General features: G+C 46.9%; 10 protein-coding genes across 10 annotated transcripts; 7 read left to right on the top strand and 3 right to left on the bottom strand.

The window, feature by feature from the left end:
* The first annotated feature begins 161 nt into the window (after positions 1 to 161).
* Positions 162 to 1,768, top strand: L228DRAFT_263661 (putative tetratricopeptide repeat protein 1). The gene is made up of 4 exons (XM_018334510.1): positions 162 to 315; positions 467 to 1,046; positions 1,150 to 1,289; positions 1,460 to 1,768. The coding sequence occupies exons 1-4, from the start codon at positions 211 to 213 to the stop codon at positions 1,565 to 1,567; spliced, it is 933 nt and encodes a 310-aa protein (XP_018184872.1). The 5' UTR covers positions 162 to 210; the 3' UTR covers positions 1,568 to 1,768.
* A 1,510-nt stretch (positions 1,769 to 3,278) lies between these two features.
* L228DRAFT_41426 (hypothetical protein) lies at positions 3,279 to 4,105 on the top strand. The gene is made up of 2 exons (XM_018336572.1): positions 3,279 to 3,952; positions 3,995 to 4,105. Exon 1 carries the CDS (start codon positions 3,534 to 3,536, stop codon positions 3,948 to 3,950), a length of 417 nt encoding a protein of 138 aa, XP_018184871.1. The 5' UTR covers positions 3,279 to 3,533; the 3' UTR covers positions 3,951 to 3,952; positions 3,995 to 4,105.
* Positions 4,106 to 4,123: 18 nt separating this feature from the next.
* Positions 4,124 to 5,393, bottom strand: L228DRAFT_271131 (XAP5-domain-containing protein; the record flags this gene model as incomplete). Its single annotated transcript, XM_018335491.1, has 3 exons — positions 4,124 to 4,480; positions 4,540 to 5,086; positions 5,140 to 5,393. The coding sequence occupies 3 exons, from the start codon at positions 5,391 to 5,393 to the stop codon at positions 4,124 to 4,126; spliced, it is 1,158 nt and encodes a 385-aa protein (XP_018184870.1).
* Positions 5,394 to 6,218: 825 nt separating this feature from the next.
* On the top strand, positions 6,219 to 6,948 carry L228DRAFT_214835 (hypothetical protein; the record flags this gene model as incomplete). The annotated part of the gene is made up of 4 exons (XM_018330053.1): positions 6,219 to 6,295; positions 6,357 to 6,593; positions 6,640 to 6,761; positions 6,818 to 6,948. Coding segments are annotated over 4 exons (567 nt in total), but the record flags the coding sequence as incomplete, so codon positions are not given.
* A 1,646-nt stretch (positions 6,949 to 8,594) lies between these two features.
* On the top strand, positions 8,595 to 10,310 carry L228DRAFT_250899 (hypothetical protein). The gene has a single exon (XM_018333429.1). It carries the CDS (start codon positions 8,658 to 8,660, stop codon positions 10,080 to 10,082), a length of 1,425 nt encoding a protein of 474 aa, XP_018184868.1. The 5' UTR covers positions 8,595 to 8,657; the 3' UTR covers positions 10,083 to 10,310.
* A 450-nt stretch (positions 10,311 to 10,760) lies between these two features.
* On the top strand, positions 10,761 to 14,098 carry L228DRAFT_285742 (hypothetical protein). The gene is made up of 2 exons (XM_018336372.1): positions 10,761 to 11,315; positions 11,379 to 14,098. Exons 1-2 carry the CDS (start codon positions 10,830 to 10,832, stop codon positions 13,998 to 14,000), a joined length of 3,108 nt encoding a protein of 1,035 aa, XP_018184867.1. The 5' UTR covers positions 10,761 to 10,829; the 3' UTR covers positions 14,001 to 14,098.
* Positions 14,099 to 15,781: 1,683 nt separating this feature from the next.
* L228DRAFT_233976 (ubiquitin-like activating enzyme) lies at positions 15,782 to 18,241 on the bottom strand. The gene is made up of 5 exons (XM_018330653.1): positions 17,860 to 18,241; positions 17,218 to 17,802; positions 16,805 to 17,144; positions 16,472 to 16,703; positions 15,782 to 16,222 (listed from the first exon to the last, which is right to left on the bottom strand). Exons 1-5 carry the CDS (start codon positions 18,205 to 18,207, stop codon positions 16,063 to 16,065), a joined length of 1,665 nt encoding a protein of 554 aa, XP_018184866.1. The 5' UTR covers positions 18,208 to 18,241; the 3' UTR covers positions 15,782 to 16,062.
* A 1,688-nt stretch (positions 18,242 to 19,929) lies between these two features.
* L228DRAFT_271126 (ribose 5-phosphate isomerase A) lies at positions 19,930 to 20,896 on the top strand (the record flags this gene model as incomplete). Its single annotated transcript, XM_018335490.1, has 2 exons — positions 19,930 to 20,338; positions 20,418 to 20,896. 2 exons carry the CDS (start codon positions 19,930 to 19,932, stop codon positions 20,894 to 20,896), a joined length of 888 nt encoding a protein of 295 aa, XP_018184865.1.
* Positions 20,897 to 21,123: 227 nt separating this feature from the next.
* L228DRAFT_263654 (putative oxidoreductase) lies at positions 21,124 to 22,495 on the bottom strand (the record flags this gene model as incomplete). Its single annotated transcript, XM_018334509.1, has 3 exons — positions 22,183 to 22,495; positions 21,697 to 22,098; positions 21,124 to 21,635 (listed from the first exon to the last, which is right to left on the bottom strand). The coding sequence occupies exons 1-3, from the start codon at positions 22,400 to 22,402 to the stop codon at positions 21,124 to 21,126; spliced, it is 1,134 nt and encodes a 377-aa protein (XP_018184864.1). The 5' UTR covers positions 22,403 to 22,495.
* A 385-nt stretch (positions 22,496 to 22,880) lies between these two features.
* On the top strand, positions 22,881 to 24,459 carry L228DRAFT_250894 (short chain dehydrogenase/ reductase). The gene is made up of 5 exons (XM_018333428.1): positions 22,881 to 23,179; positions 23,249 to 23,297; positions 23,361 to 23,426; positions 23,493 to 23,933; positions 24,002 to 24,459. The coding sequence occupies exons 1-5, from the start codon at positions 23,089 to 23,091 to the stop codon at positions 24,276 to 24,278; spliced, it is 924 nt and encodes a 307-aa protein (XP_018184863.1). The 5' UTR covers positions 22,881 to 23,088; the 3' UTR covers positions 24,279 to 24,459.
* The last annotated feature ends 1,439 nt before the right edge of the window (positions 24,460 to 25,898 follow it).

The raw sequence follows: 25,898 nt of genomic DNA, 5'->3' as shown, positions 1-25,898 counted from the left end.
GTGACACATGGAAATCCGATTATCAGTTGATTTTTCTTATCGTTATCCCAATCTTATCAGTTGAATCTAATCTGATAATTTTGATCTGCCTGATCCGAGCGCTTGCACATGCGGAAGACGTAACGACGTTGCCTTTAGCTTCAACTGTCATTACTTGCAACCGACCGCAGTTCCAGGAGCTCCCAGGTTTTTGCCCAGATACGATTCGCAATGGCTGAAACTCCATCAACACAACCTAGCCGGGGCTCTGAAACCTCCGCGCCTGAGGTCCCAGAAGCAACTGAGATTCCGCGCTTTAGCCCGGAAGAAGAAGCGGTAACGTCACCCTGTCCATAATTACACTTTCTGGTCGTACTGGATTGTCCCTTTGATGTTCCTCTGCGCTCTTGTTCTTATCTGTTTTAGCACTCTAAACGCATGCGCAGAAGATACCTCTAGTCCAAAACTAATACTACTCCCTTTCTAGGCCCTCCTCAAAGAGTCCAACTCGCAAAAGCTCCAAGCCAATGCACTATTCGGGTCGTCTCGCTTCACCGAAGCTATACAAGAATACGACAAGGCTCTTTCCTCTTGCCCAAACTATCTGGAATATGAAATCGCAGTGTTGCGCAGTAACATCTCTGCATGCCATTTGAAACTTGAAGACTGGAAAGAAGCCGTCACCGCCGCCACGAAAGCCCTTGACGCACTGGAACGCTTGGATCCAAGGCCACCGAAAAACAAGAACAACTCCGAGGGCGAAAGTACCAAGGATGGCAAGGAAAGACAGAAACAAAAAAAAAAGTCAAAACTGGATCCGAATACATCGGGAGTAGTCGAGGAGCTTAGCGACGACGATGAGGATGATGGACAAGGAACCGCGGAAACTCCTCCGGCAAAGGAGTCAAGTACCAGTACCAATGCCAAAACCTCCGAGCCTACTGCTTTGGAACGAAGTGGCAAGACCCACGACGATGTAGACAGAATACGTGCCAAGGCGTTAATGCGTCGCGCAAGAGGAAGAAGCGAGGAAGGGGGCTGGGGAAATCTTGCCGGTGCCGAAGAAGGTATTTATTATCCTGTCGACTTTCTTCCACCTTTTGAAATAGTCTTTTGAAAGGCAGTAAAAGCACTCAAAATAGAGTAAGGCTGACATGTTGAAATGCATAGATTATAAAGAACTGGCATCAATGCCAAGCCTCCCGACAGCAGATAAGAAGATTGTGCGACAAGCACTTGGCACATTGCCCGCGCGTATTGAAGAAGCTAAGAGCAAAGAGATGGGAGAGATGTTTTCCAAATTGAAGCAGGTTTGTTTTCTCCTCTTTCGCTCCTCCTTTCCTCTTCCCTCCTCTTCCTTCATACTTTTCATTCTTTTCCGCATTCTTTTCATAGTACTGCTCTATGTTCTTTTGCCTGTTCGAACCTACACTCATTTTCCTCGAAACATTCTATAATATGACCGCTGACTCGAATCTAGCTCGGCAACGGTATCCTCAAACCGTTTGGTCTCTCAACTGACAACTTCAAAATGGTCAAAGACGAAGCCACAGGGGGATACAACATGCAATTTGAGCAGAATAGATGAAATTGGTCTCGAGCAGTGTCCTCCACTTTTGTAGAACGTACTGTATACCCTTTGGTCTATCGTCGTCTATCATACATTCGATTCATGCGTTTCTCTTTTTTTTCCCCAATAACCACGCACAGCCCTACGTATGATACTATTAAACCACATCTTTGTTCTCCGAGCATATATCAATGCATTTATACATTCGCGCAGCATGTTATTTTAATAGTTTTATCTTTTATTTTATTTTATGATTGAATTAGCCTTCAATATGAAAAGATCTTCTGGTTTTGCTCCACTACACTTTAACGTCCATGCTCTTAGGAGAACGTAACGTAATCTCATAAACGGCCAGAGCCAAAGTACGATGACTTCATCTAGCTAAATCGCAAAGGACAAGATATCGTCTGTTCTAGGATCTGCAATAGAACTCGTGATCAATTCTTACAATTAATGACGTCGATTGTGTCATGACCTCAAAAGGGTCCTTCACGGCCCCGGCAGAAACCTTATCCTCGTCTTTGTCCCTGGGTCATGCTGCCTCCATACCAAGTGACCTGGGTTCTCTACGAGAGACAAAACGCTAGAGCAAAAGAGGATATCGAAGCGAAGGCGGTGAATACAAAAGGCTACAGCAATAACCCAGTTGCTCTATCGGAGCGCATGAAGAATAAAGAACGAAGTAAATGGCTGAAGAAGTTCCTTCATGGCTGCTCAGTTGAATAACATACCGGACTTACTACGGTACACGAGCTACTTCGAAAACATATTTGATTTAGGTACTTGTTTAGCCCTGCAACCGTTCACTTACGCAAAGAAAACACGCATCAAGCATATAGCTTAGGCACCAACCTAGACTTTCGAATCCCGAGTTCCTCGACCAGTGGCCCAATACGGAGTACTCTGCAGAAACCTTGTCAAAGGTCCCAGCAAAGCAGCGTAAAGAAGTACCTGTCCAGTAGCCGACCCATCGACAATTCTCGGGCTAATCAGGCCTGGGTACAGTGAAACTTGCTTGAGACATTGGGCCTGAAACTTATCCAAAGAGGGACAGAATCTTAACTAAAAGCGGTAAAAGGGAAAAAGCCAATGGGAAAAACCTTAACTGTGTCTTATCGGACCGGCAGAAAGTCAGACGGGCGATCGGCCCATCAGACACTTGATCAGATCACATGGGAGGCATCATTGGTTCGCTCGTTGAAGGACCGGGCGAACGAAGCGGAAGGAACACAAAATAATTAGGAATGGACCGAATCCGATGAGATCACATTTTTTTTGCAACTCGTACGTTCGGCGCGCGCCCACGAGGGGACATAAACCCATAATAAACCCGCCCCTTTCTTTGACCCCACATACCCCTCTATCCTTTTGCATTGCAGCTTGTCTGTTGTCAACACACGGGACAACACATCCCGCTTTTCCCGAATAATACCAAAACACATTCAACAGTGTCATTATTGTTGTCCAACTCATTCATTCTATTTTGAAACGAATCCACTTTTATCAACGAATTTGATTGCATAACTTCCAGCGTTCCAGCGACTAGCATTCATTGCATTTTACTCATCCGGCATCTATTCAAATCGTCACTCAATCAACGGCGACTTCGGTTGAGCATTATATCCCACGTCGGGGCAATATCCTTGGACGTGCGCTTAAATCGATAACAACGACGATCACTACCTGAAGAATAAAAATAGCCTTGATTTTGAAATTGTCCGATTTATCAAGTATCGGTAGACACTGAGCTTGACCTTCAACAGCTCAAGTCTCTAGTTAGTCCTTTAGGTGAAACGCACGTGGCACTCTGATTGGCGTTTGGTGAAGCGGGGTTAGATCAGGGTCCCGGAAGTCGAAGCCGTCCTTTATCAAAGTTATCGAGAGAGGGGAAATCAATATTCAGTGGCGGCAGCCACGGCGAGAAAGAAGGCCTAAACGATTTAAATATTCTTTGCTGCTTCATCGCCGACCGGCTTTGAACAAGATGCAGCAACAGTCCTCGGTCAAGATGCAAACTCAGACGCAGGCGCAGGCAGCCGCACAGGCACAGGCACAGGCACAGGCACAGGCTCATGCCTCATCTCAGGCAATGTTGTCTTCGTTATGCTCCTCCAGCAGTTTGACATCGTTGCTCGTGGCTTCGTCGCTGGTGTCTCATTCCATTGCTCGTTTGATGGTCACGGTGACCACGACCTTTTTCCACCTCTTCTCGCTCTTCATCGCCACAACCCTGTCGACTGTGCACAAATTGTGGAAGCGCTCAGAGCGCTTCCGCGATGCATGCTTTTATCATTTTATGCTCTGGCTCCTCTCGCCGTCTCCAATGCTTCTCTTCGTGCTTTGGCCAGGCTGGCTCGTCATCTTTGCTTCTTGGGCATGTTGGACCTGGGCACCCTGGTGAACATCGTACAGCATTATGTGGCTCGAGACCGTAAGAGTCAAGACAATGGGGCGAAGAGATGGGGAGCTCGGGATTTAGAAGCCAGAGCTGACTGCGTTGGTCGTGATGGTCGACGGCTCATTGTCTGAGCTCGATCATGACCCATGCAAACTGTTGTTATCATCATCTTCTCATTAAAAGAAGAATGCATTTCCCTCGGTGTCCTTTCGAATCGTCGAGGTATAGTCCTTGGTCGGATCAAACTCTTCCCAGGTGCTGGCAGGGAAGATGTGTTTATTACGTTCATACCACCGTCGATCGACAACCTTGGTCAGGGTCGGGTCATTATCATACCCCTCCAATCGCGGATCAAGCGGCGTGCGAGAGCTCTCTTTTTGCTTTGGTGGTTTCGAAAGAGGATTGAAGTCCGGCTCATCTTCAGGCCGGGAGGAAGATGGCGTGGTAGAGGTCGGCTGGGACGAAAAGGGAAATAAAGGAACTTGATCCCGTCCCTTGGTCTTATTGACAATAAAATAGTAGAAATCATAATGCTAGTAACAAGTTAGAATATTGTCATATCCCTGTTGAGCTGGCTCTCGATGCGACTTACATGTGGGATGATGAGATCGCCCTTGACGAGCATTAGATCATCGACCCCAACTCGAGCCCATTCTCGACGATTGGCCTTTTCTCCGCCGCCACCAACGGCAAGTTCAGCGCCGACTTTACGTGCCTTATCAAGGAACAACCATACGTGATCGCCCTTCCTGACTTTGCAGACGCCGCCAGGAATATGTGTGCCATCGTAGAATGTAAATGGCATGAGGATCTCCGTAGCTTTGACAGCCTCCTGCATCACTAAAAATTCTTTTCGCAATTGTTCTCTCGTTTGCGCTTCGCGAAGAAGCGCAGATTTGGTCATTGCCTTGGGCGCGACGGTAACATTGGCATTGGGGCCAAGCCGCTTCTTCTTCACACCAGCTCCATCTTCAGGGTTGGGTGAAGTTGATTCAGACCTTTGCACGTCTGGCGTGCCCGGCTTTGGTGAGGCAGTAGTAGAGGTACTTGAGTCTTCTTCTTCGTCATCCAGGCCAAAGGATAGTTTGCCCTTGGCCACCGTCTTCTTCTTCTTTTTGGGCGGCTGAGGTGTTGATCCACTATACCTTGATGATTAAATTTCGCATCGCTGATTTACGGAGCTTGACATTACCGTTCAGAGGGCGTAGCCGCGCCCGATGCTGAGGATGGAGTAGCAATTCCCAATGTTCTATCTTGCGCTTCCCGTTCCTTTTGTTCCAGTACTTCAACCCTTCGTTTCTTGAAATCCGAAAGGTGAACCAATCCAACAGTTTGAGATTTGAGGAGGTCTTCTGCAGTTGTACTCTGTGAAGTAAACCGGGAATTCGCAGGATTTGGAGTAGAGCTTCGCGAGGAAGGATTAGACGGAGGTCGAGATGAGCTCATGGCGGCTTGAGCTGCGAAATGACTGAACAACTAGACAGAGTGCTTGAGCTGGTCTTATCGAAAAATTATACAGAAAACAAATCTGCCGTCCGCCGATTATCCAAATTCAGCCAAAAAGGAAAAGTATTTGCATGCACAATCAGAAGAGGATGACGACGGAGTTTAAGTCGGACATGTAGAGATCGACATCGGGAGTTGATCCCGTTCAACCTCCGACATCTGTCCCTGACGCTAAGCCACTTTAGGGCCAGCCTTCCTCGGGCATTATCAGGATAAACAGTCACATTCAGTTGCTGCGCTGACAGCAAGACGGAGGATAGATCAATATCTTTTTATGGATTTAACATTTCTTTATTCTAATACAACTCGTGTGAAACTGTAGGCAAATGCTCACTGACATTGAAGGTAATTTTTTTATTCGCAGCCCCGACTTCAAGCAGACTTCGGACGTATTTGCATTACACCAAAGCTTATAGGAGAGGGTTCCTTTCAACCTATATGAACGTACCATTAAAAATCGGCCTATCTTTACTCTAATTTGAACGGAAGTCTCATAAGTTTATGAATAGAATACTTGCCATATGGACTGTCACATCTCACGTGGCACCTTATATTGCAAAACCATCTACCCTCGCTTCCATTCAATTCCAAATATTCTATGACCTACCTGTTCTTGCGACTCGGTATATTACATCTTCTAGCAGAACCCCTTTTTTCTAAGCATTTGATTCTTCTCTCTATTTGACAACTTTGCTCTTTTCCCTCCTGCTATCAAGGTTGCTTTGCAGACGAGCAACTTACCTCACATACACCATAAATTCCATAATGGATTTCCAGCTTAGATGCAATTCTCTCAAGTGCCGCAAAGAGCTTCAAGATCAAGCTGTAATCACGACTTGCAGGTCGGAAGAAACTAAGTCTTCACCGGTGATCTCAATTGAAGCTGACGATTATCTCCTCCAGTCATATCTTCTGTGTTCGTTGCATAGAAGCACACAGTCTCTCAAAGCATGCAGATGCCAACCGTATATGCCCTGCCTGTGAATCAGCATTGGCAAGCCCAGATGATGTTATTTTCACCCGACTCAATCCCACGGAGGAATTCAAGACTTGCATTTTGGAAGGACTGAACCCTACGATTATAATGGAGTGTGCAAGCAGAGGGCTTGCGTTTTGGACTTACCAGGCTACGCAGGAGATGTGCATATATCTCCGCGGTTTTCTGAGCTTAAGCTAATCCAGGCAGAGTATATCAGGAATATCTCTCAAAAAGCTTAACCGAAAAGTACACAGTTCTAAGCAATCAAATGGATAAGCTAATCCATGATGCAAATTCGGAGATTTCGAATATGCAACATAGATTTTCAGGTAAGCTTTATGCTCATACCCTCAAATTTAGCGTACAGCTGGCTTATATAACGAAGCACTCTCGGTTGAGCAAGATGACCTCCAACGCAAGCATCACGAAGTCATCGAGGCACTACGTGAAAAGAGCCGCAAGTGTATCCAATTGCAGGAGCTGTATGACAAACTCAAGCGCCGTACGCTCTTATCATCAGTTCAGACTGCAGCTTTCAATTCCGCCGACCAGACACTGCTGGCCGCCTCCGAACGCAACCAACCCCTGCGTTCAATAGAAAATGAGAGCAATACTAGCTTTCAAGCTCCAGCAACAGCTTATGCCCGATACTCACCCAGCGTAGGAGAGACCACGTCACGTATAAATCAGTTTCATCATAGCCCAAAGCGACATATGGATGGAAACCATGGCGTTGGAACACCTGGAATGGCAAACCGACAACATGGGATAAGGAATATTAACCAAGAACCTGGTCAGTCAAACTGGAGTGAAGTCATTTCGCCCCAGTTGAGAATGCTAAACAATATTATTGCAGGAAATAGAGAGAGGACCATACCTTCGCATATCCGGCAGTCAAGGCTATACTCTCAACCTCAGGCTACTCGTCCAAGAGCGGTTGATAACAGAATGTTTTCGGAGGCGTTTGAAAGTCAGAGTGACATGAGAGGTTCTCCTATTGGTCGTCGCCCTATCGGTACGCTAAATACCGCGAACATTAATGCAGCTTCGAGGAATGTACACGGTCAGGTTGATGACAACTCCCGCTTTGGGAAGCAACGGAAGTTTGGTGAGATGATCCCAGGGTAAGTCAACGAATCCACGGACTTTGATTTGCACGAGAAAGGGTTCAGAGACTTATCGCCGCTCAGTATCTGAATCAGCGAAGTACAGGTGGCCTTTCGGTTGCCCAAAGCCTCCCACTATAATTGTTTGTGTAAGAAGGGACCTTCAGCATGATTCTGAGCGAAATCTCCCAAATCCGAAAACGGACGTTGGCAGAATCTGATAGTATGGTTACTTAGGCCCTCTGTCGACGAATTGGGGCCACCAAAAGATTCTGTCACGAGCCTAAGATCGTTCCTTCCGATCCAAGAGCGACAACCTCGTTTTCATCTCTCGTCGCGCCAGTTGTCAGTGATCAAGGTGGTCGTTTCATAAAATTAAAACATTCTTGGACGTTACGAATGCCTAACATGAAAATAAGTCCCATAAAATAACAAAAAGTCAAGCCATCTTTCTATAAAAATTGGCTTTTTATAAGCTCCTTGGTTACCCAGAAAGAGCAAAGCGCGCTCAAGGTATAGGGCGCTTGAAGCGTGCCCGATGGCGCAGGGTGTCTCCATCATTCTGTCCAGTCCCTTGTGCATGCGGCTCATGTAGAATGAACAACACTCGATTTCTCCCAATACTCTGAGTTCGTAAATCAGGTACTCAGGAGCATCGAGACTGGTTCATCATTAGCATGTCTTCCAAAATCGCACTTTCGCCAAATCATCTTCACGTGGAATTTCTAACATCGTTGGACCATTTGGGAAAGAGCATACCTGTCATGAAGCACCAAATTGCGCTACTGCTTTCAAATCCATCCGAATGCGACACGGGACTTCACGATTTAGACCAACGGAGGGAAAATATTGCTTTAGGGGCCCCATCGGTGGGATACTTTTTTCCTTTCAGCCAGAACGATGCCGTCCTTAATGTTAACCAGCATATAAAACCGTTCTTCTTTCCCAACAGCATTCCATCAAACCAGTTTGAAAGTTTGTACCCTTCGACAGTTCAAATAGCTTTGCTTGCTTCACATTTTTCCACTTCAGTCATTGTGAATGAACATCATGGCTACCGATCAGAGGGCTCCATCAGTTTTCGATTCCTCTCCGGGACAATTGCCGCCGCCTTCTGCAATGCAGCTGGCTAATGAGATCGAGGAACTTCGCAAGGACTTATACCTCTTGACTGGAGAGACAGACAATAGGAACTTTCTTGATATACTCGGCGCAATTTATGGAAAGTGTGACCGTCGACGAATCCACCTTGTCTCAAATCTCTTCATCTCTGCTGCCGATGGTGCATTCAGACTAGGCAGAGAGGATGTGGAAGACGACGTTCAGGGACTTTCGCTGTCTACAGAGATTCCCGGCCCAGACGTATCATCATCTGCTGGCAAAATCGAGCTCTCCAGCGCAATAGTTTGTCAGATAGACAAGCTCCGAAGTGACATTGTGCGTATTTATGGCGGCGAGAGCAAAGGCGATCAGAACTTGGAGAAGCTTCGTTATTTCCTCGCGCAGTTTGAGGAGAGCCATCGGCTCCCACTCCTTGAGGTTTTCGAGTCCTTTATTCTGGGAGTGACTAGGATTCGGATCAGAGTATTTGGCAACAGTACATTGATTGCTCCTCCGCTCACGAATGGCGAGACAAATGGTGTTGAAAACAGAAATTGGGGGCGCTGGTTGGAACAAACTCGATTGCTCGGGACTTTCCAGAAATTGTACTGGATGTTAATGGCCAACCGGATAACTGTCATTGGCTTGCAGAGAAAAGAAGCACATCGAGCACAAACTGAACAACGCCTTCGTGAATCGAACCATCAGGCAATGCAGAGGCTTAGAGCGGTGGAAAATGCCCTTGGGACAGCGAACAGGAATATCCAGATTCACCAAGAAAGGGAAAGGCTGCTGTGGGGACACATCGACAAGTGGGATGACGAATTTGATCGCGTGGATACTGAGAGAAATCTGAAACCTTTTCCGCAAAACGTCAATGATTGGCTTAGTGAACACAGCCTTCCGAAGACGGCTGAGGTTTCGCAAATGCATGAGGAATCCGAATTGCTCGACCGCAGAACCAGGGATATTATGCATCGAGGCAGACAACTTGATGAGAAGTACGACCGGCACATGGCTCATCTCGATGCGCATATTGAAAGACTTCGGAGTGATCTCGCAGAGAGTCCTTCAGAAAGCGTTGCCAGAAATGGAAATCGCTGGTCGAATAGATTTACAACGGCAGCTTTTGGCTTGACAAATGGGCGTTCATCTGCTTCTAACGGCCATTCCGGATCTCGCTTTGCTACCTTGATCCCATCAACTGGCAATCCATCGAGCAACCCCGGGAATGGGAACGGGGCTTCTCCTCGAAACCGCCTCCCTTTCCCCCAGAATATCCGATCAAGCTCAAGCTACTCTAGTCCGTATAACCGTAACGGTCAATCTAACTTGCAAAGTAGCCAGTCAAACCCGCAGAATGGTCGATCTAGCTCACAAAATGGTCAATCCAGCGAGCAGAATCGACTGGGCAGCTCTCCTCAAAACGGCCATTCTTCTTGATTCTTTCTCAGAAAAAAAATCTTGTCGATCGACAATTTTGCATTGACCACACATTGAGGTGCATTGGTGGCTTTCATGAAGTGAGCGGCTCTGGGGCCGATCATTCTTCAGGGATTCAATCTGATATTGAACATAAATTCTGCTGTTTTCGCGTCGACATAAGTGACGTCAACTTGCATTATTCTATTTGAAAGTGCTTGATTGATGGAGGTTACGGTTATCCAGTGCACTTTGAATCAGTATCACAAATAATAAATGGTTCAATTCAAATAAAGGTGATTCCATTTTGTCCTGTAGGATTGGTTTGTCATTATCAAATTCCACTGTGACAATGCTCGCCATGGAACAGTCGATGTCGACAGCCTTAATAAACTCGCCTACCCCTTGACCCCTGCGGTCTGTTGTGTGGAGAAGCGTCATCGGCAACGGAGATTACTACGGTAGGCTAGTACAGCCACTAATGCTATGACCATGAAATGGATGAATGAGTGAATGGGAAAGTCTGCTGGAGACAAGAACAACGAAATGGCACTTTCCGGTTAGTGAATACATCGATTTGGACGACCCTGCTCTTTATGTTTTGATCGTGATAAGAAAATATATTTCTGGCGTTCGCGTTTCAGCACTTCCGTGATATGCCGTTCCACAGTCGCTGAGAGCGTCTCAATAGGCGGCCACTACTGTTGCTCCGTCTGATTGTCAAGAGATCACGCAGAGGACGGCTTCACGCCGGGAGCGAAATTCATAATGTCCCTCACCGAGAGCGCGGGTTCAGGGGCCGTATTCTCAGCTGGCCTTCCAGTCGAGCAGACTGCCGTGCCCGGTTTAACCTCTACATTTCAGCAACTAACGGCCTCCGCCGCGAATGCAACATATAATCTTACGCCATCGCCCAAGGACCTGTTGATGGTCGTTCCCCGGATTATCCGCCGTGTGGGATCTTTGGCCTTTGCCAACACTGTCGATCAGATAGATAACGTTATTGGAGGGGGTTATGGAGGAAGCGTCATTGCGGAGGCCACCGCTCAAGGTGGGGCCCTTGCTGGCGCTGCAGCTGCTGAACCAGCGGCTGCTTTTGCTCAAGGCTCAGCTACAGTCGGAATGAATGCTGCTGCTGCTGAAGGTGCGGCTTCCGTCAACGCTTCCCATTTGTTCGGATTCCAGAATGTCCGCAATATTGGAGGTCTTGTTGCCTACATGACGAGTAAATGGGCACTTGCGTGTATTACCATGGTATGTGTCTAATCAGGCTTCTTGTTTTTTTTGGCGAATGTGGCACACTGACAGAGTTTGCAGGCAATCATTCTCAACCGTACCCAAATATATGCAGCAGCTCGGCGACGTATCAGATTACATTGGCATCTCCGTCTGGCGCTCCGAATCATACCTATAACCCTGTTTGCATTGCAAACCCTGAGGATGCTCCAAGCCCTGCGCTGTCAGACTTCGCCCGAATTCCCATCGCTGCGATTTGCCACTGGTATTAAGAAGCCACTGCTAGACTTCGGGCCCCCAGGAGGTCTGTTCTATCGGCTCAGTTCTAGCATACTATTTTGGCAAGATGATACCGAGAGCTGCGTTGCCGCAGACATGATACAGCCAAGGCGCCTCTTTCCGCTTCTACATGGCTCGCTTTCACGATTATGGCCTCTCTTTCAAACACTATTTCTAAGCCAGTTTATCGAGACACTGTCCTGCGCGCTTCAAGGTCGACAGCCTATGGCTGAGACCGGAATGACTCTATTCGAGCATTCCCTTGCGTTTTCTGAGGCAGAGACGATGGTACATTCGCAGTTGGACTGGGGTCTGAGCAAGGCCGGTGGCGAGATAGCGTCGAATATGACAACAACACTCTCTGCTGCTGCCTCGGCGGCGGCTGCCGCCGCAGCCGCAGACGACGAGGGCACAATTACAGTCCCCCGCTCAATAATCATTGATGCATTGAACGCTCCGCCTGAAATGTTATTTATCGCTATTGTGTCGAGCATGAACCATTTGACCAGCCATATTCTTGCGGTATTTGGCCTACAAAGTCGATTTCGACTTATCAATACTGCCACATGGGGATTCTGTTTCATGGCCTCATTTCTCTGGAGCTTTTTCACCTTCTCTCCGCGGCCTGGAGGCGACCTTGGCATTCTCAGATTTCCGAGTGTTTGTGTTATTGGGTTTATCCCACATATCCTTATCCTCGCTGGTATCCTTATCTGCGGCGCTATCTATATGTTAGCCCTCATTCTCACTACTCTTGCACTGCCTCCTGGCCATGTTCCCACGCGTTCATGGAAAGAGAGGTTTATAATTGCACACGAGACCCTGCTCGCAAATCATCAACTCTCTTCCATTCGTATCAGCATGTCGGAAGATTTCTATACAACTCTCCTCAAAATTGGCTTTGCTGCTCTGACAGCAGCCAGCGAGGCGGTCTTCTTGAATGAAGGAAGACGAGTCGCGGTGCGCAGGTGGACATGGTTAGAAGAAGAGAGAATGAAGGAACTTGACCGTGCACGATTCATAGGTCTCAACGTCCCCAGCGAGCTGGCAGAAACCTTGGGGAATTACTCGGTCCTCGACGGCGTCGGGATGACGGATAATTCTGCCATCTCACAAGATTCCCGTCTCGTGCATTCAACCAGCGGCTATGCCCGAGAGCGGAGTGCCAAAGGCCAAAAGGACAAGTCCAAGACTGGTAGAGCAGCTTTGAGGAATGATGGCGTAGGGGCTCTACAAAGAGGTGCTCGGTGGATTATGGCCTGGGAGTATCTACGGGGTATATTTCAACTACTGAGTAGCTGGAGTGCTGTTTTCCTCCTCACTATGCTTGCCAAGCTCGGAGTTACACGCCGCCCTCGTTGGCTTCAGATTCTTGCAGTGCGTCGGCATGGATCCGGTAAAGACCGTCGCAGGAGAAGTGGACGGAACTCGCCTCAATCTCTCGAGTTTTGGATCCTCTCCGCTAACGGCGAACTCTCTCTACCCACCAACCGCGACGTGGATGTTGAGACTGAGATGCGACGAATGCGCCAGTTTGGCTCAGAGTATTGGACAGATGCCGATGAGGAGCGGCTCGACTCGAGCCTCTACGGGTGGTGGGCGCACGGAGGCTGGTGGGGAGACCGCGACGAAAGCGGTGAGTATCAAGCCGACGACGATGAGGACGACACTACCAGTGTCATTTCCATGGCCACAACTCACGATGATCATCATGACCGAGACGAACACGCGTGGGAAACTGACGATGGCTCGGACTCTGGCCGTCGCACCCCGACTCAGTCCGACCCTTTTCCTGACGCTGATGAATACACCCATTCCCGCTCACTCACACATACTCGCGAATCTTCTCCCATGGTCGACACCACTCTTGACCCAGCCTACCTTGCACGGCTCCTTGACCCCAGCAACCCCGAACAGCGCCAAGAAGCCCGTCTCTTATCCCACCATCTCGCCAGCCCCGGCATACTCACACGTTCGCAGTACCGCCGTGCACAGGAAGCCCAAAGGACACAGATCCTCACATCCACGCGCTATCGGCCTGTTGGCTCCACAGTGCCCGTCAACAGGACGCTGACTCCCGAAGAAGAAGCCGAATTGCTCGAACAAATCATCCTCGCGCGTCGGTCGCACCTCCGGAGTCGAAATACTGCGCAAGAATGGGAACAGGCATGGCAAAACACCGACAGTGGTAATGATGCATCTGCCCAGGACCCCCTGACCTGGAAACAAGGCGGCGAAGGACTCGGATCTGGCGGTCCCCAATGCGTCGTCTGCCAGTGCAGTCCCCGTACTATTCTCATCTGGCCCTGTCGCTGTCTCAGCCTCTGCGAGGACTGTCGAATCAGTCTCGCCATGAACAATTTCGCAACCTGCGTCTGTTGTCGTCGGGAAGTTGTGGGCTTTTCAAGAATTTATGTTCCGTAGTTTTCCACTCCTGCACTCGATGGTCCATATTCCCCGTTACTTATGTTCCCTTCCATTTTTTTCTTTGAAATTTTTACTATTATCTTCTCCACATTGATATTTACTAAGTAATTCTTTTCATTCTTTTCATTCATTCTTTCTTTTTTTTAAATCAATTATTCTAACGCCTCCGAGCAGGCCTTTTCTTTTTCATCTTTTTTTCTTTTTTATGTACTTTCTTCGGGTCACTCCCTTTATTCATCTCCTGTCATATATCGGAAGCGGAATCAGAATAGGAAACAGGGAGGCCCTTTGTTCATTTAACAGTATTCATCTCAAATAGCAGTATGTGAATCAGATATTCCGAATTAAAAACGTTGAGTGACTCGTGCTCCGTATGCTGCTGTGCCAATTTTCGTGAGCAATGGTGAAGTTATTTTCCCCCGCCTTTTCAATTAATTTTTTTATTAACAATAATAAAAAATACTTTGAACCGTGCTAGAGGTGGACATTGCCTGATCGGTCGATGATATATGCCTCTCTGCAAGGCATCGCCACTTCTATGCGAGGGTTCTGTAGCCTGCTGCAAGGTGTAAATTATGAAAGTAGGCCTGGATGCATGCATCATGTCATGAAACAGTCCCCTGTGGCTACCCTCCTTCCCCCCCCCCCTTTGGGTGCGGGGACCCAAAATCCAAAACCCCTGAGGTTTGATACAGGTGGTAGTCTGCCATTCCTCCAGAGCTGAAGAATGAAACTCACTAAATTACAGTTAAAGCTTTTAGTATTGTAGTTAAGAATTGTGGTTAAGAATCTATATTTTAACCTATCTAGCTCAATTTTCATGCTATATGCTTCGGGGTTGATACATTTCCAACATAGAATACATAGGTTTATTGTAAAAATCATCTTTATGTTAGTCAAATTTAGGGAGGGAAGGAGGGAGAAGCAAAGCTTCAACGGACTGAATTTTAATTCTTATACTATCTATACTATACATACCATACCATACGTACCATACCATACCATACCATACGTACCATACCATACCAGTAACCCTATACCCTATACCCTTAATATACAAAATAGTTCAAAGTCCACCTCCGAGTGAAACATAGCGTGAAACAAAGAGAGGGCCTTGCATCAATTAATTGACCCTTGCATAGGTAATGAAGCCCTTGCATGCAGCTCAATTATATAAGGAGTCAAGATGGCCCCGGAATCTCAATTCTTTCAACATCACCGTGCTATGACTACTATGCTATGACTACTATGCTATGACTACTATGCTATGACTACTATGCTATGACTACTATGCTATGACTACTATGTTATGAAAACAAGCTTCCCCGGCGAGGCCGTGGAGAATGCTAAGAGTCCAGACTAACCCTTCAGACTAACCTCTCAATAGGGACCATCCGATCGCCGGACTAGAAGCTCCCTGCGGCCAGCGGCCAGCGCCCAGGAATCGCCCGTTCAACTTGTTTTATTTTATTTTATTTTATTTTTATTTTTTTATAACACAGACGTTGACCCTATTGTCCTCCAATTTTCAATGATGAGTTTTTTCGGTCTTTCATTCTCCAATATTTCTCCGTCGTTGATTTTCTTGCGGGGCCTGTAATTTAATCTTTGCCCTCACTTTTCCCTTTATTATTCTTTTCCTTTCAAGTCTAATCAAGCCGTGGAATGCAGCCACAAGGAACGAAAGATTTTATATGGCAGATACTGGGAATGAAAATGTTAGATAACTTGCTCAATTGGTCGGTGCAACACTTTGATTCATTCATCATAGATTCATAGGGCTTTAATTGATCAGAGTTACGAAAAGAAGTATGTATATACTAAGTATTTTTGAGCCCATTCTTCCATTCTAGCAGAAACTACATCCGCCGACCGCCAGCATACTCCCCTACTTTTCATTCGAAGTCAACGCATGAGGAGATTCTAAAGCCGACTGGAGTAATAGGTCTGAGAGCAACAAATCTTGATATTGATGTAGTCCTGGTCGGGACGAAGGTGGAAAGTCGAATGAAAAATAGGAGAAAAGCCATGAATGAAAAAAATAGCGAATTAAAAAAAATTACAGTCGCAGGACTGAGCTGCGACTGCCGATGCCGTCGAACAAGCATGTGTTGTCGATAGGAATGTACTGTCGTGTAATCACCTTGATGACTTCTTGTGCGATCATGCCGCCTGCGAGCGCGGAAATGTTGTGGAGCTCGGCGCCGTCGTGGCGGATCCTGGTGGATTGAGGGTAAGTGGATTAGCTGGCTGTTATTACAGAGACAGATGAAGATGCAGTCGGTCCTGTCTTAAAGTCGGGCTAAGGTGCTTTTCTGTGAAAGGGGCAAGTGTGTGGGTAAGATGGTAATGCCTGAGAGGCGAAAAACAGGGACGAGGAAGAGGGAAATGACAGAAAGATAGGGGAAGGGGAAAAAGAAGATGGAAACATAAAACAGAGAAGATGCAATTTGTAAAAGAAAACTTACAGTTCTTGCACGACTTGCGACACTTGAGTCTTTGCTTCGGTAAGGTCGACATCCTGAGTCGAAGAACCTGCGGCTGCGGCTTCGCGTTCGAGGTTGTCCACCAAAGATGAGGTATATGAGAGTAAACTCGATTCGTCAAGTGGTTTATCAACTGATTCGGCGTGATATGTGTCTACAGCCAGGAGACCCAGGTACATTGGTAGGAGGGATGAAGGGTCCTGTAGAGCTTGGTCTATTGGGAACCATTAGAATTAAATCAGCTCCATTGGAACGGAAATATAAAATGAAACCAAGAAGGAAGAGAGATAAATGATTTAAGGAAGTGTAACGTACAGGCAAACTTTGCGCGGTGCCCCCAGTTGATACCGGCTTTACTGCCAGCAATGTGAAATGGTCGACCACGGATTAATTTCACAAATGCCGCGCCCTTGCAAAAGGCTTCGACTTCCTTCTCGTCGACGGATGTAGTCCGTCCCAGGTTCTTCTCAATCGTCCGTACTGTCTGAAGTACTTCATGAAAGTCGGCACGTGCTCGTGTCTTGTATACGTTTTGTAACTTGATGTAATCTGCCGATTGCGCTTTCATGTCGGGAACTGCTCCCGGGAGCGGGGTGGCTTTGTGGTCAAGGTAGAATTTGCGAATCGCAGCAGCTATGACCCAAAAAGTTTGGGACTGAGGAGTATATCGGCCTTACGTTAATAGAAAAGTTTACAGTGTGAATTGGGGAGGCTGTGGGGCAACGTACGTCTTTGGTAATGTTTTGACACTCTTCCGCTTCAAACACTTCCATAGCTGCACTACTGAGCTTGGAGGGATGTAAGCTCTTCAGCACTGCGCCGATTGCTTCATCAAAATTCTCCTCGCCGCCCTCGGGGTTGTTTGTACGGGCTCCTTTGCGGACTAGTTCCCGAAACTCGCTCTTTTGCTTGTAGTTTTGGGGCACTTGGCCGTTGTGCTCTTTTTTCCATCGCTCCAGGTAGTACAGTAGCAGTAGGACATATGGTACATGTCCATGTTCGTAGTCGCTCAAGTTGTCCAAGTTGCGTGCCTTTTCCTCCACCAGCGCGCTTAGCTCCGGCCAAGGTTCCAGTAATCTGAGATCCGTCGTGGACGCCGGGTCCGGATGTGTATCGACTATTGGAAATGCTGAGGGAAGTAAGAGCGAGAAATGAGCATAGAATCCGACCGAGTGAATGTAAAATACGGGAGTGCCAGTCTGATGGGCGGTCCGACATATGATGTCAATAAGCCGTGCGGGGATGGGGGCAACCAAGAGGATGAGGGTGTAGGGCGAGAGAAAGTCCGGCTTTTCGAGAAGGTTTTCGATAGACTAAACACTTAGGTGTCAGCTCGATATGAAATCCATATGCGCTTGAATACCACCGACCTCTGCGATATAGTGCCCTTCTACATCAGGATTAAGCTCCTCCAAAAGTTCGTAGCAACGCTTTGCTCTTGACTGGCCCAAGCTCTCCTCATCAAGGAAAAAGTTCACTCCGAGATCGTCCTCACTGACAGTCGCTGGATCAACAATCGTAAAGTGGCCGATGCCCGGGAGGACAAGGTTCTTTAACGTCTCGACACCGACGACACCGGGGCCGGCGGAATTAACAAGTAAGACATGGGAATCTTCGAGAGCCTGCTGTCCACTTGCCGCCCAAAGACGAAGCTGACGATCATACTTCTTTTCCTTGGACGAAGGTCCGTGCAGAGGAGGTGGCGTTGAGTCGGCCATTTTTCTGTGCAAGGTCTTTGGGGTCGTAGAGTGGGTGAGGTAGGAGCTTCGGGCATTGACGTCAAGGAGAGCCGTGATTCAGCATGGGCGAGTAAACAACGCAGTTGGTCATAGTTATTTTCTCCAAAAACCAATTACTGATTCATCACTCCATCAAAATTGGCTATTATCATATGCAGTAATTATAAACTTTATACATTACAGAGCGAGGTGACTTCCTCTCAAATGTATGATCAAAACACTGGTCATATAATGGTTTGGGGGTATGTGCTCTTAGCTTTATCTGGAGAATATTCAATAGAAAGCCTTTTTAGAACGTCCACTGAGATCAAACAAGCTCGCTATTAAAATGCCTGCAGCATTTTAATGAAAGCTCTAACATCTCCTGGCTCGAAGCTCTGAGCTTCCCCGATCCTAGAGAGTAAGATAGTGCTGCTGACAAAACGTCCTCAACTGAATCAATAGCAAAATTCCCAGCCCAAAAAGGCAGTTCAACGAACCAAAAGGGCCCTCATAATACATATGATATTTCCTATGATTTCAATTCTCAACATTTACACTTCATAGCTGACGGTCATCATGATCATCATCATTATTATTGTCGTCACTCAGATATCAGGAAGAGACGGTCACATGATCTTATCGAATCGTACCTGAAGCGAGCCCAAAATAGGCAATTATGAGCTTAATCTCTGCAACTAATTTGCAACTAATTCAGTAACTTATTTCTCAATGGAGCAAATATTCGGACGATAAGATGAGAGTTGATCGAAACAGCAAATGCAGCAACATCAGCGAACAACAAAGTTTGCGAATAGAATAGTTGACCATTTTCCTCATAGTTTTTGCGGTTGGTTTACTGAATTGTTACAATCTGGGTTCAGAGCAGTCAGACTGTTTATGTGATGATCCTACAGCACCATTCATAAATACTTGGTCAAGCACACAGATATCGAGACCGATCATGTACCTTTGGGTTCGCGGGTCCCAGTCTGCTCTGATTTCAACGGCATTTCCTCAGACGTCAAGGCAACCAATGCCTGCATGATGATGCTGAGGCATCTCAACATTCTACTCGCTTTTGCAAATATTTACAAGTGTATGGTGAACGCCGGCAGACACGGCATTAGGCGGAATTGGCTGACCGATCTAGGACGGGGGAGTCTAAAATGTTAGTTGAAAGGGGAAGCCCCTCCAAAAACCCCCACCATGACGTTGAATCCAATACGCCGCCAGAATTTATCGTCGCTTCTCGACCCTTTTGGCGCATCAATCTACATATTCTCGTCGCACTCATTGGAGCTTTACTCTATTTGAAACCCGGCTTTTTACTTACAACCTTTCAACCATTTGTATTCGTATTCGCCCATCCGCTTGAGCGAGTATATGCTTCGCTCCGTGTACCGTCTAACACCTCCGCTCCGCCTTCACACTCTGAATCACGTTGGACCCGAGTGTGCGGCAACCGCCTTGACGATCCACCGCCGAACCATTGATCCTCTGAATGTACGTTATCGAACCCAATCTCCAATCAACCTTTGATATATAGCAATTTAATCTACCAATTCCTCCCACACTACAACTCCCTAGCAGCTTTGCCAAATCAACCACTAATCAACGAGGCCGCGACCGCCTCCACCGTAGCAGACCCGAAACTCTCACGCAATTCGCACGCTCAAACCTCGCGCATACCACACAACCACAGTCTTCATGGCCGACGCAATGGCAGGAAAGCAAAAGCAGGCCGCTGAAGCTCTTTCGACCATTGAAGGTGCCAAGAAGCAAGCGGCTATCCGCGCCGTCGAGGAGCATTTTGACCCCGCTTCCCACAAGATCGTTGGTATAGGCTCCGGCACCACAATCATCTATGTCGTCGAGGCAATTAAGGAGCGCGGCGGGAGTGAACACATCCGCTTTGTGCCCACTGGTTTCCAGTCACGGCAGGCCATCGTCAAAGCTGGCCTGACTCCCATGCCTTTTGACTCGCTCGCTGAGGGCCAGCTGCTAGATGTGTGCTTTGATGGCGCAGACGAGGTCGACGACGAGCTCAACTGTATCAAGGGTGGCGGCGCATGCCTCTTTCAAGAGAAGCTCGTCGCAACAAAGTCCAAAAAATTCGTTTGCGTTGCAGGTGAGTGATTTCAATCTCTACCTGTCTCTCGTCACACCCAAAAAAAAAAAAAAAAAGAAATTTGACCATAATCCTTTAGACTACCGCAAGCTTCAGCCCCGCCTTTTAACCAACTGGCCTTCAATCCCCGTCGAGATTGCCCCTATTGCGATGACCTCTGTGCTGCACGCGCTCAAGCGTTTGGGCTCAATCGACCCCATTGTGCGTGAGGGCCATATCGCCAAGGCTGGCCCGCTCAAGACGGACCAGGACTTCTTCATCATCGATGCCCCGTTCAAGCCGCTTCTTACTGAAGCCGATGTTGCCGCTGGCAAGCAAGGCAACGGCAAAGACGGCATCTGGGAAGTGAGCGCTCTTGCCCACAGAATCAAGCTCATCCAGGGTGTTTTGGATGTTGGACTTTTTGAAGGAGCCAACGGCTTTGAAGTTGCCGCTCGCGGCGAACATGCTGGCGGCCAGAAACCCGTTGCTGCTTACTTTGGCATGGAGAACGGCGAGGTCCTTAAGCGCACTGCCAAGTCCTCCAAGTTAGGCGACAAGCCTGCTCCACCTCAGTAGAGGGCATTACGGCCTGATCTTGAACATTATCATCCGGTATACTTAGAAGAAAGCGACTACGGGAAATCAGGTGTTGAGCATTACTAAAGCGTTTGATGGTTTGCTATCATAATATATCTTGTACAAAGACCTCTTGATTGACTGATTCTTGGGGAAAAAAAAAAAAAAAAACTCAAGAGACTTGATTGATCGAGACTGGGAAACCCTAGTCATGTAGGTGTTGAGCGTTAAATATCTCTAGCAGAACTTTTGTATTGATTCCAGATTTGATCAATTTGCTCATGTCTTTTGAGTGCCCAATCAAAATCAGGATACCAATGATTTTTACGACAAGCGTCGTATAGATCAGCGATATTTTGAGCCGGCAGTGGCAGAGAATTCCAGTCATTTATCTCGGGCACTAGTTCTTTCACTTCTCCAGATTCCATATCGTAAAGCTCCAATTTTGTTTCAGGATATCCCACATTGATATAGGGACCGCTAGAAGTGACCCTCAACCAGGCGTTTTCTCCCTGGATTCTCCAGTCTACTTGAGGTGTGTTTGGTGGTCCAAGACATCCGTGGAGCCTAACTGTCACGAATGCGTTCGAGTCTGTAAATCCATGCAAGAGGATTTGGTCCGGGACCGTATTTGGCACTGCTTGTTCGATTATTTTGTTGTCGTCATCCGGGTCAGTGATATCTTTGACAGGCCAGCTTATGGCGCAAGTACTGGACACAGATTTCCACTCTCCAAGGACTAATGAGACAAGAATCAGTGTACGGTTCTCCTTCGTGTTCATGAGCAGAAACGGACAGACCGGAACTCATATATTCCAACAAGTGCCCACCCAGGATACTAAGCATATTTCCTCCAATTTGGTGATCAAGAAAATACCGGATACGTTTGCTTTGGGTTGCGCCACCATAACCAGCTGCACCGACGAGGGTACTTGACAGGACTCGTCCTATCGAACCACTGCCAATAACTTCTCTCATCTTTCGAATAACGGGTGCATATGAGCCCTGCAGGCCCACAATTGTCTTCGCGTTATGTTTTCTCGCCAGCCAGGCCATCTCTTGTGCAACGGCGAAATTGCGATCCAGGGGCCATTCCACATAGAGTGTTTTCCCAGCTTCAATGCTGGGCCGAAGAGTGGAAAGATGACGGTCGACTCTGACGCAGCACACGACCAGATCCACTGCGGGGTCATTGGCAAATTCTAAAAACCGCCGATTATTTTCGTACTCAACAATCCGAATTATGGATGAAACTGTAGACACGGTCTCTGCAGGGTCTCACGAACCTTGGGGGTCACCATATGCTCGCGTCTCCGGTGACAGACCGTAATGTGTAATGGCCTTCTTCGCACGATCAAGAGAGCTATTCAACAAGGCAACAATCTCGAAGTGCGGGGACGCTTTGAGGAATGGAAGATGAGCATTAGCAGCCCAGGACGCACCCTCCTCTGGGTTTTCAGCACCACTGCTGGACAGGCCAATCAGGCCGACACGAATCAAGGACATGATGATAGCACAGAGCTCTTATTGGCATGCACAGGAGATCTCTCTCGGTCCTTATATATTATTATAGTATGTGACGTACTTTATTTGCTCCGTAATACTAGCAGTAGAATGCAATAATTCCCTTTCCACGGTTTACGCGTACTCGTGGAAAGTTCATGCAAGAAAAGCATTCACTATCACCTGGCATGCTTAGTTTTACTCTACAAAGGCGTGGGTCCCAGCAAGAAAGGATATCTTTCAATGCCTGCTTGGATGTCCAATCTCCACTAATCGTTGCGTTGGGAAATTATAAATCCAAGAGTGTACACAGTACGTAGTTCGGACCGGCGGTTGTCGGTTTGGCTCCGTCGAGCAGTAGACCCTTGGTTCAACATAAGCATCTTGCATTAGTGGCATTTTAGAGACTAAGAGCCTGGTATCAGAATGAAAATCAGGTGAATGGGATGACTTAATCCCGTGTACTTTATTCCAGTCGCATCTCACCTCAAGCAATGAAAAGGAACTTATATCAAATAAATTCCCCCAACAATGGGAGTCCCTGATATTTATAATATATCATTGTTTTCGACCGATTAATGCCAACATCAATAGTTTCGGTCGTACCATAATCTCTACATCGTCCTCCAAGAAAAAAGTAATCATAGCAGCTCGAGCATCGAATAACACGTGCGAATAATTTCTTGACAATGCAAAGCTACAAGCATGCCGGTCCTGTTGACTGCACTGTGGACTTTGATCCCAGCCACTTAAAAGGGAAGACTGCGATCGTAACCGGAGGTAAGAAGACTCTTGAATGCCCTTCCACTCGGCTCTGGTATAAAAAACAGCTAATGACCTTCTATGTAGGTGCCAATGGTCTAGGCGAAGCTTATGTTCGTTCCCTCGTGGCGATTGGGTAAAAGACATTCTTTTTTCCGTGGCGCTTTTTTGATACATGAAGCGGCTAAATCACGATCAGAGTAAAGGTTTGCTTCGGCGACCTTGATATTGAGGGTGGGATGAAATTAGAAGAAGAACTTCAAGGGTAGGTCTTAGTTAAGACAAAGCCCTACTACACCATTTGGCGGTCGTAATTTTTAACGTCGCAAAGCACAAAATTCATCCGATGCGATACATCCAATTGGGATGATCAGGTCCAGCTCTTCAAAGAAGCGGCATCCTTTTCTCAGACAGGAAAGATTGCCTATGTCATCGCAAATGCTGGCATCCACCGTCCCGATGAAGTCTACTTGTATTCTAGCAACGACCAGGAGCCACAAAAGCCCGAATTGAGCGTCATCGACGTCAATATTTGTGGAAGCTTGTATACGACCAAGCTGGCCTTACACTACTTCATGAAGCAAAACGGACAGAACCCGTCATCCGTCCAGGAGGATACATGTCTAATCTTGATTGGTTCCGGTGCAGCATTTCTGGACGTTCCTCGGGCTCCGCAGTACTGTGCCAGCAAATGGGCTATGCGAGGTGTCATGCATTCATTAAGGAGGACGGCTTTTTACTACGGCAGTCGGGTGAATGTGATTTCTCCATGGCAAGTGCAACCCAAGTCGGCCATAGACTCTGATTCCTGACATGCTGATTGAGATATACCCTAATCAGGTACGTAAAAACCAAAATTCTGTCCGAGGAGGCCTTTGCGCATGTCTCAAATGCTGGAGTACAATTCGCCGAAGCAGAAGATGCAGGCCAGTGTCTGCTGCGGATCCTCAGCGATAAAAACATCAACGGGCATTCAATCTTTGTGTCTGGAAGGAAATGGGCTTCACGGGGATATATGGATTTGGATCTGGAAGACTTTTCCGGCAATGCACTCATCCAAGAGATGCAAGAGGACCAGATGAGACCGGCACCTGTTTCCAAAGGGCTCTTTATTTAAGGTTCTATTCCTCGACCTAATATCGGATATTGACTTTATTTTCTCAGTAATGCCACGGGTTCTTACTGACATATGTCCATGTTCATGACAAATATATCAACTGGAAATATTGTATTATACCGAGATAAGGGTTATTCGGAAGTTATGAATGGTCTTAAACACAATGATATCAGTACGTGACTTACAACTTGAACAATTTAAATGTACCAGATTCAGTTATTCGTTGTCGATTTTATCAAAGCCGTGAGCCTATGCTATATTACCTCAACACACCGATGCTACAAGTCGTCCGTCTCAAGTCTCATGTGTCACCAAAAAAAGTTCCACCTTGGATTTTCAGCCTCAACCCAGGAATTATTCCTACATTACCATAATGAATAGCCTCACTTTTCAAAGACGACTTTGGGCCTTAGTGCATTGCCGCCAAGGGAGAGAGAGAAGAAGAAGAAAAGGCCGTGGTCTCTTGGCAAATGATAATTGAGTTGCCATTAGCCTAGAAATATAGGTAACAAAGAGTGATTATTTATGTCTTCGAGGATATATTCACCAGGGAAAAGGGAGAGGGGGCCAGGTGCGACTTGCTACTAAAAACAAAAAGCATGGGCTGCACGCCCAGAGGGTTTTATAAAGCAACTCCTGTAATGTAACCCCCATTATACTTGTAGATTTATCAGCAACTTGTGTCGAAAAGACCATGGGACTAGAGGCTGTGTCTAGGCTGCGGAAAGGGTAGGGTTGGGTAGGGTTTTGGCAATCATGGCCCACTTATAGGGCTACCCTACAGCAGGGTAGGGTCGAAGCTTTGAAGCCTACTAGATGGGTAGGGTAGGGCTGGGTTTTTGCCAACAACCCTAAAGCATATCCAGCTTTGGAAATAATATGATACGGTTGGTATATATTGGCATAGTATATATAAATCACATATAATCAACAGTTGAAGCTTTCATGATGTATAAGAAAATGTTCTTGAATTCAGCAGTAGAGATATAATTTATTTAGTTTTCTCGTAAGGATACTGTATGAAATTAATGCCTCTTTGCGGGCTTGGTTGTGGAGATTCCCTCTGCTCAAGGAGTTTTCTCATCTTCCCTCTATTCATGCTATCTATATACTCCCTCTCCTCATCCAATTGCTCTGTCTGTGTATAAGGCCTTTGAGTCCCTTTCGAAAGCGGAGCAAGGATTGCATTGACTTAAAATCAACTCCAGGATGGCAAGATATTCCACTTTAACATTGTGCCGCCTGCCAAAGTTCCTTGATGTACAGCCGGCTGAACCTCTGGTCGCATGAGCAAGGGGATGAGACCATGTTCTGTGATTATTCTCCAAGTCGTATGTGGCCCAGGTGGATGCTACATCTGTGAGAGGCTGGACCTTTCTTAAGCTCTCCTCTGAGCTCAAGATACCCAAGGGATTAAATAGATCTTGCTTTTTCTCCTTCTTTCTGAAGGTAGACCCCGGTCTCCAGTTTTGGAGGCATTAGTCTTCTTGCTTGAAGGAATTAGTATAAGTTCTTTAAATTGATGAGTATAACACTTACCTCCATGGAAGTCTCCCATCGTCCATTGCAAAGTCTTCTTAAAAATTGGACCAAAAATAGGACAGCCCCTCGTTCAATGAT

This window comes from Xylona heveae (genome assembly GCF_001619985.1).
Source record: "Xylona heveae TC161 unplaced genomic scaffold L228scaffold_13, whole genome shotgun sequence".
NCBI classification, from domain to species: domain Eukaryota; kingdom Fungi; phylum Ascomycota; class Xylonomycetes; order Xylonales; family Xylonaceae; genus Xylona; species Xylona heveae.
Note: the sequence above shows the minus strand (reverse complement) of the source record. Positions and strands in the feature narration are given on the sequence as shown.

What these genes read in the sequence shown, in the direction of transcription:
- L228DRAFT_263661 (XM_018334510.1), top strand. Translation starts at nt 211, where the DNA reads ATGGCTGAAACTCCATCAACACAACCTAGCCGGGGCTCTGAAACCTCC. An exon ending in TTAGCCCGGAAGAAGAAGCG is followed by an intron (nt 316 to 466) that starts GTAACGTCACCC and finishes CTCCCTTTCTAG; the next exon opens with GCCCTCCTCAAAGAGTCCAA. An exon ending in TGTTTTCCAAATTGAAGCAG is followed by an intron (nt 1,290 to 1,459) that starts GTTTGTTTTCTC and finishes ACTCGAATCTAG; the next exon opens with CTCGGCAACGGTATCCTCAA.
- L228DRAFT_41426 (XM_018336572.1), top strand. Translation starts at nt 3,534, where the DNA reads ATGCAGCAACAGTCCTCGGTCAAGATGCAAACTCAGACGCAGGCGCAG.
- L228DRAFT_250899 (XM_018333429.1), top strand. Translation starts at nt 8,658, where the DNA reads ATGCAGCTGGCTAATGAGATCGAGGAACTTCGCAAGGACTTATACCTC.
- L228DRAFT_285742 (XM_018336372.1), top strand. Translation starts at nt 10,830, where the DNA reads ATGTCCCTCACCGAGAGCGCGGGTTCAGGGGCCGTATTCTCAGCTGGC. An exon ending in CACTTGCGTGTATTACCATG is followed by an intron (nt 11,316 to 11,378) that starts GTATGTGTCTAA and finishes CAGAGTTTGCAG; the next exon opens with GCAATCATTCTCAACCGTAC.
- L228DRAFT_233976 (XM_018330653.1), bottom strand. Translation starts at nt 18,207, where the DNA reads ATGGCCGACTCAACGCCACCTCCTCTGCACGGACCTTCGTCCAAGGAA. An exon ending in GTCAAAACATTACCAAAGAC is followed by an intron (nt 17,145 to 17,217) that starts GTACGTTGCCCC and finishes TATACTCCTCAG; the next exon opens with TCCCAAACTTTTTGGGTCAT. An exon ending in TCGCAAGTCGTGCAAGAACT is followed by an intron (nt 16,223 to 16,471) that starts GTAAGTTTTCTT and finishes TCAATCCACCAG; the next exon opens with GATCCGCCACGACGGCGCCG.
- L228DRAFT_250894 (XM_018333428.1), top strand. Translation starts at nt 23,089, where the DNA reads ATGCAAAGCTACAAGCATGCCGGTCCTGTTGACTGCACTGTGGACTTT. An exon ending in TTAGAAGAAGAACTTCAAGG is followed by an intron (nt 23,427 to 23,492) that starts GTAGGTCTTAGT and finishes AACGTCGCAAAG; the next exon opens with CACAAAATTCATCCGATGCG. An exon ending in GTGAATGTGATTTCTCCATG is followed by an intron (nt 23,934 to 24,001) that starts GCAAGTGCAACC and finishes TACCCTAATCAG; the next exon opens with GTACGTAAAAACCAAAATTC.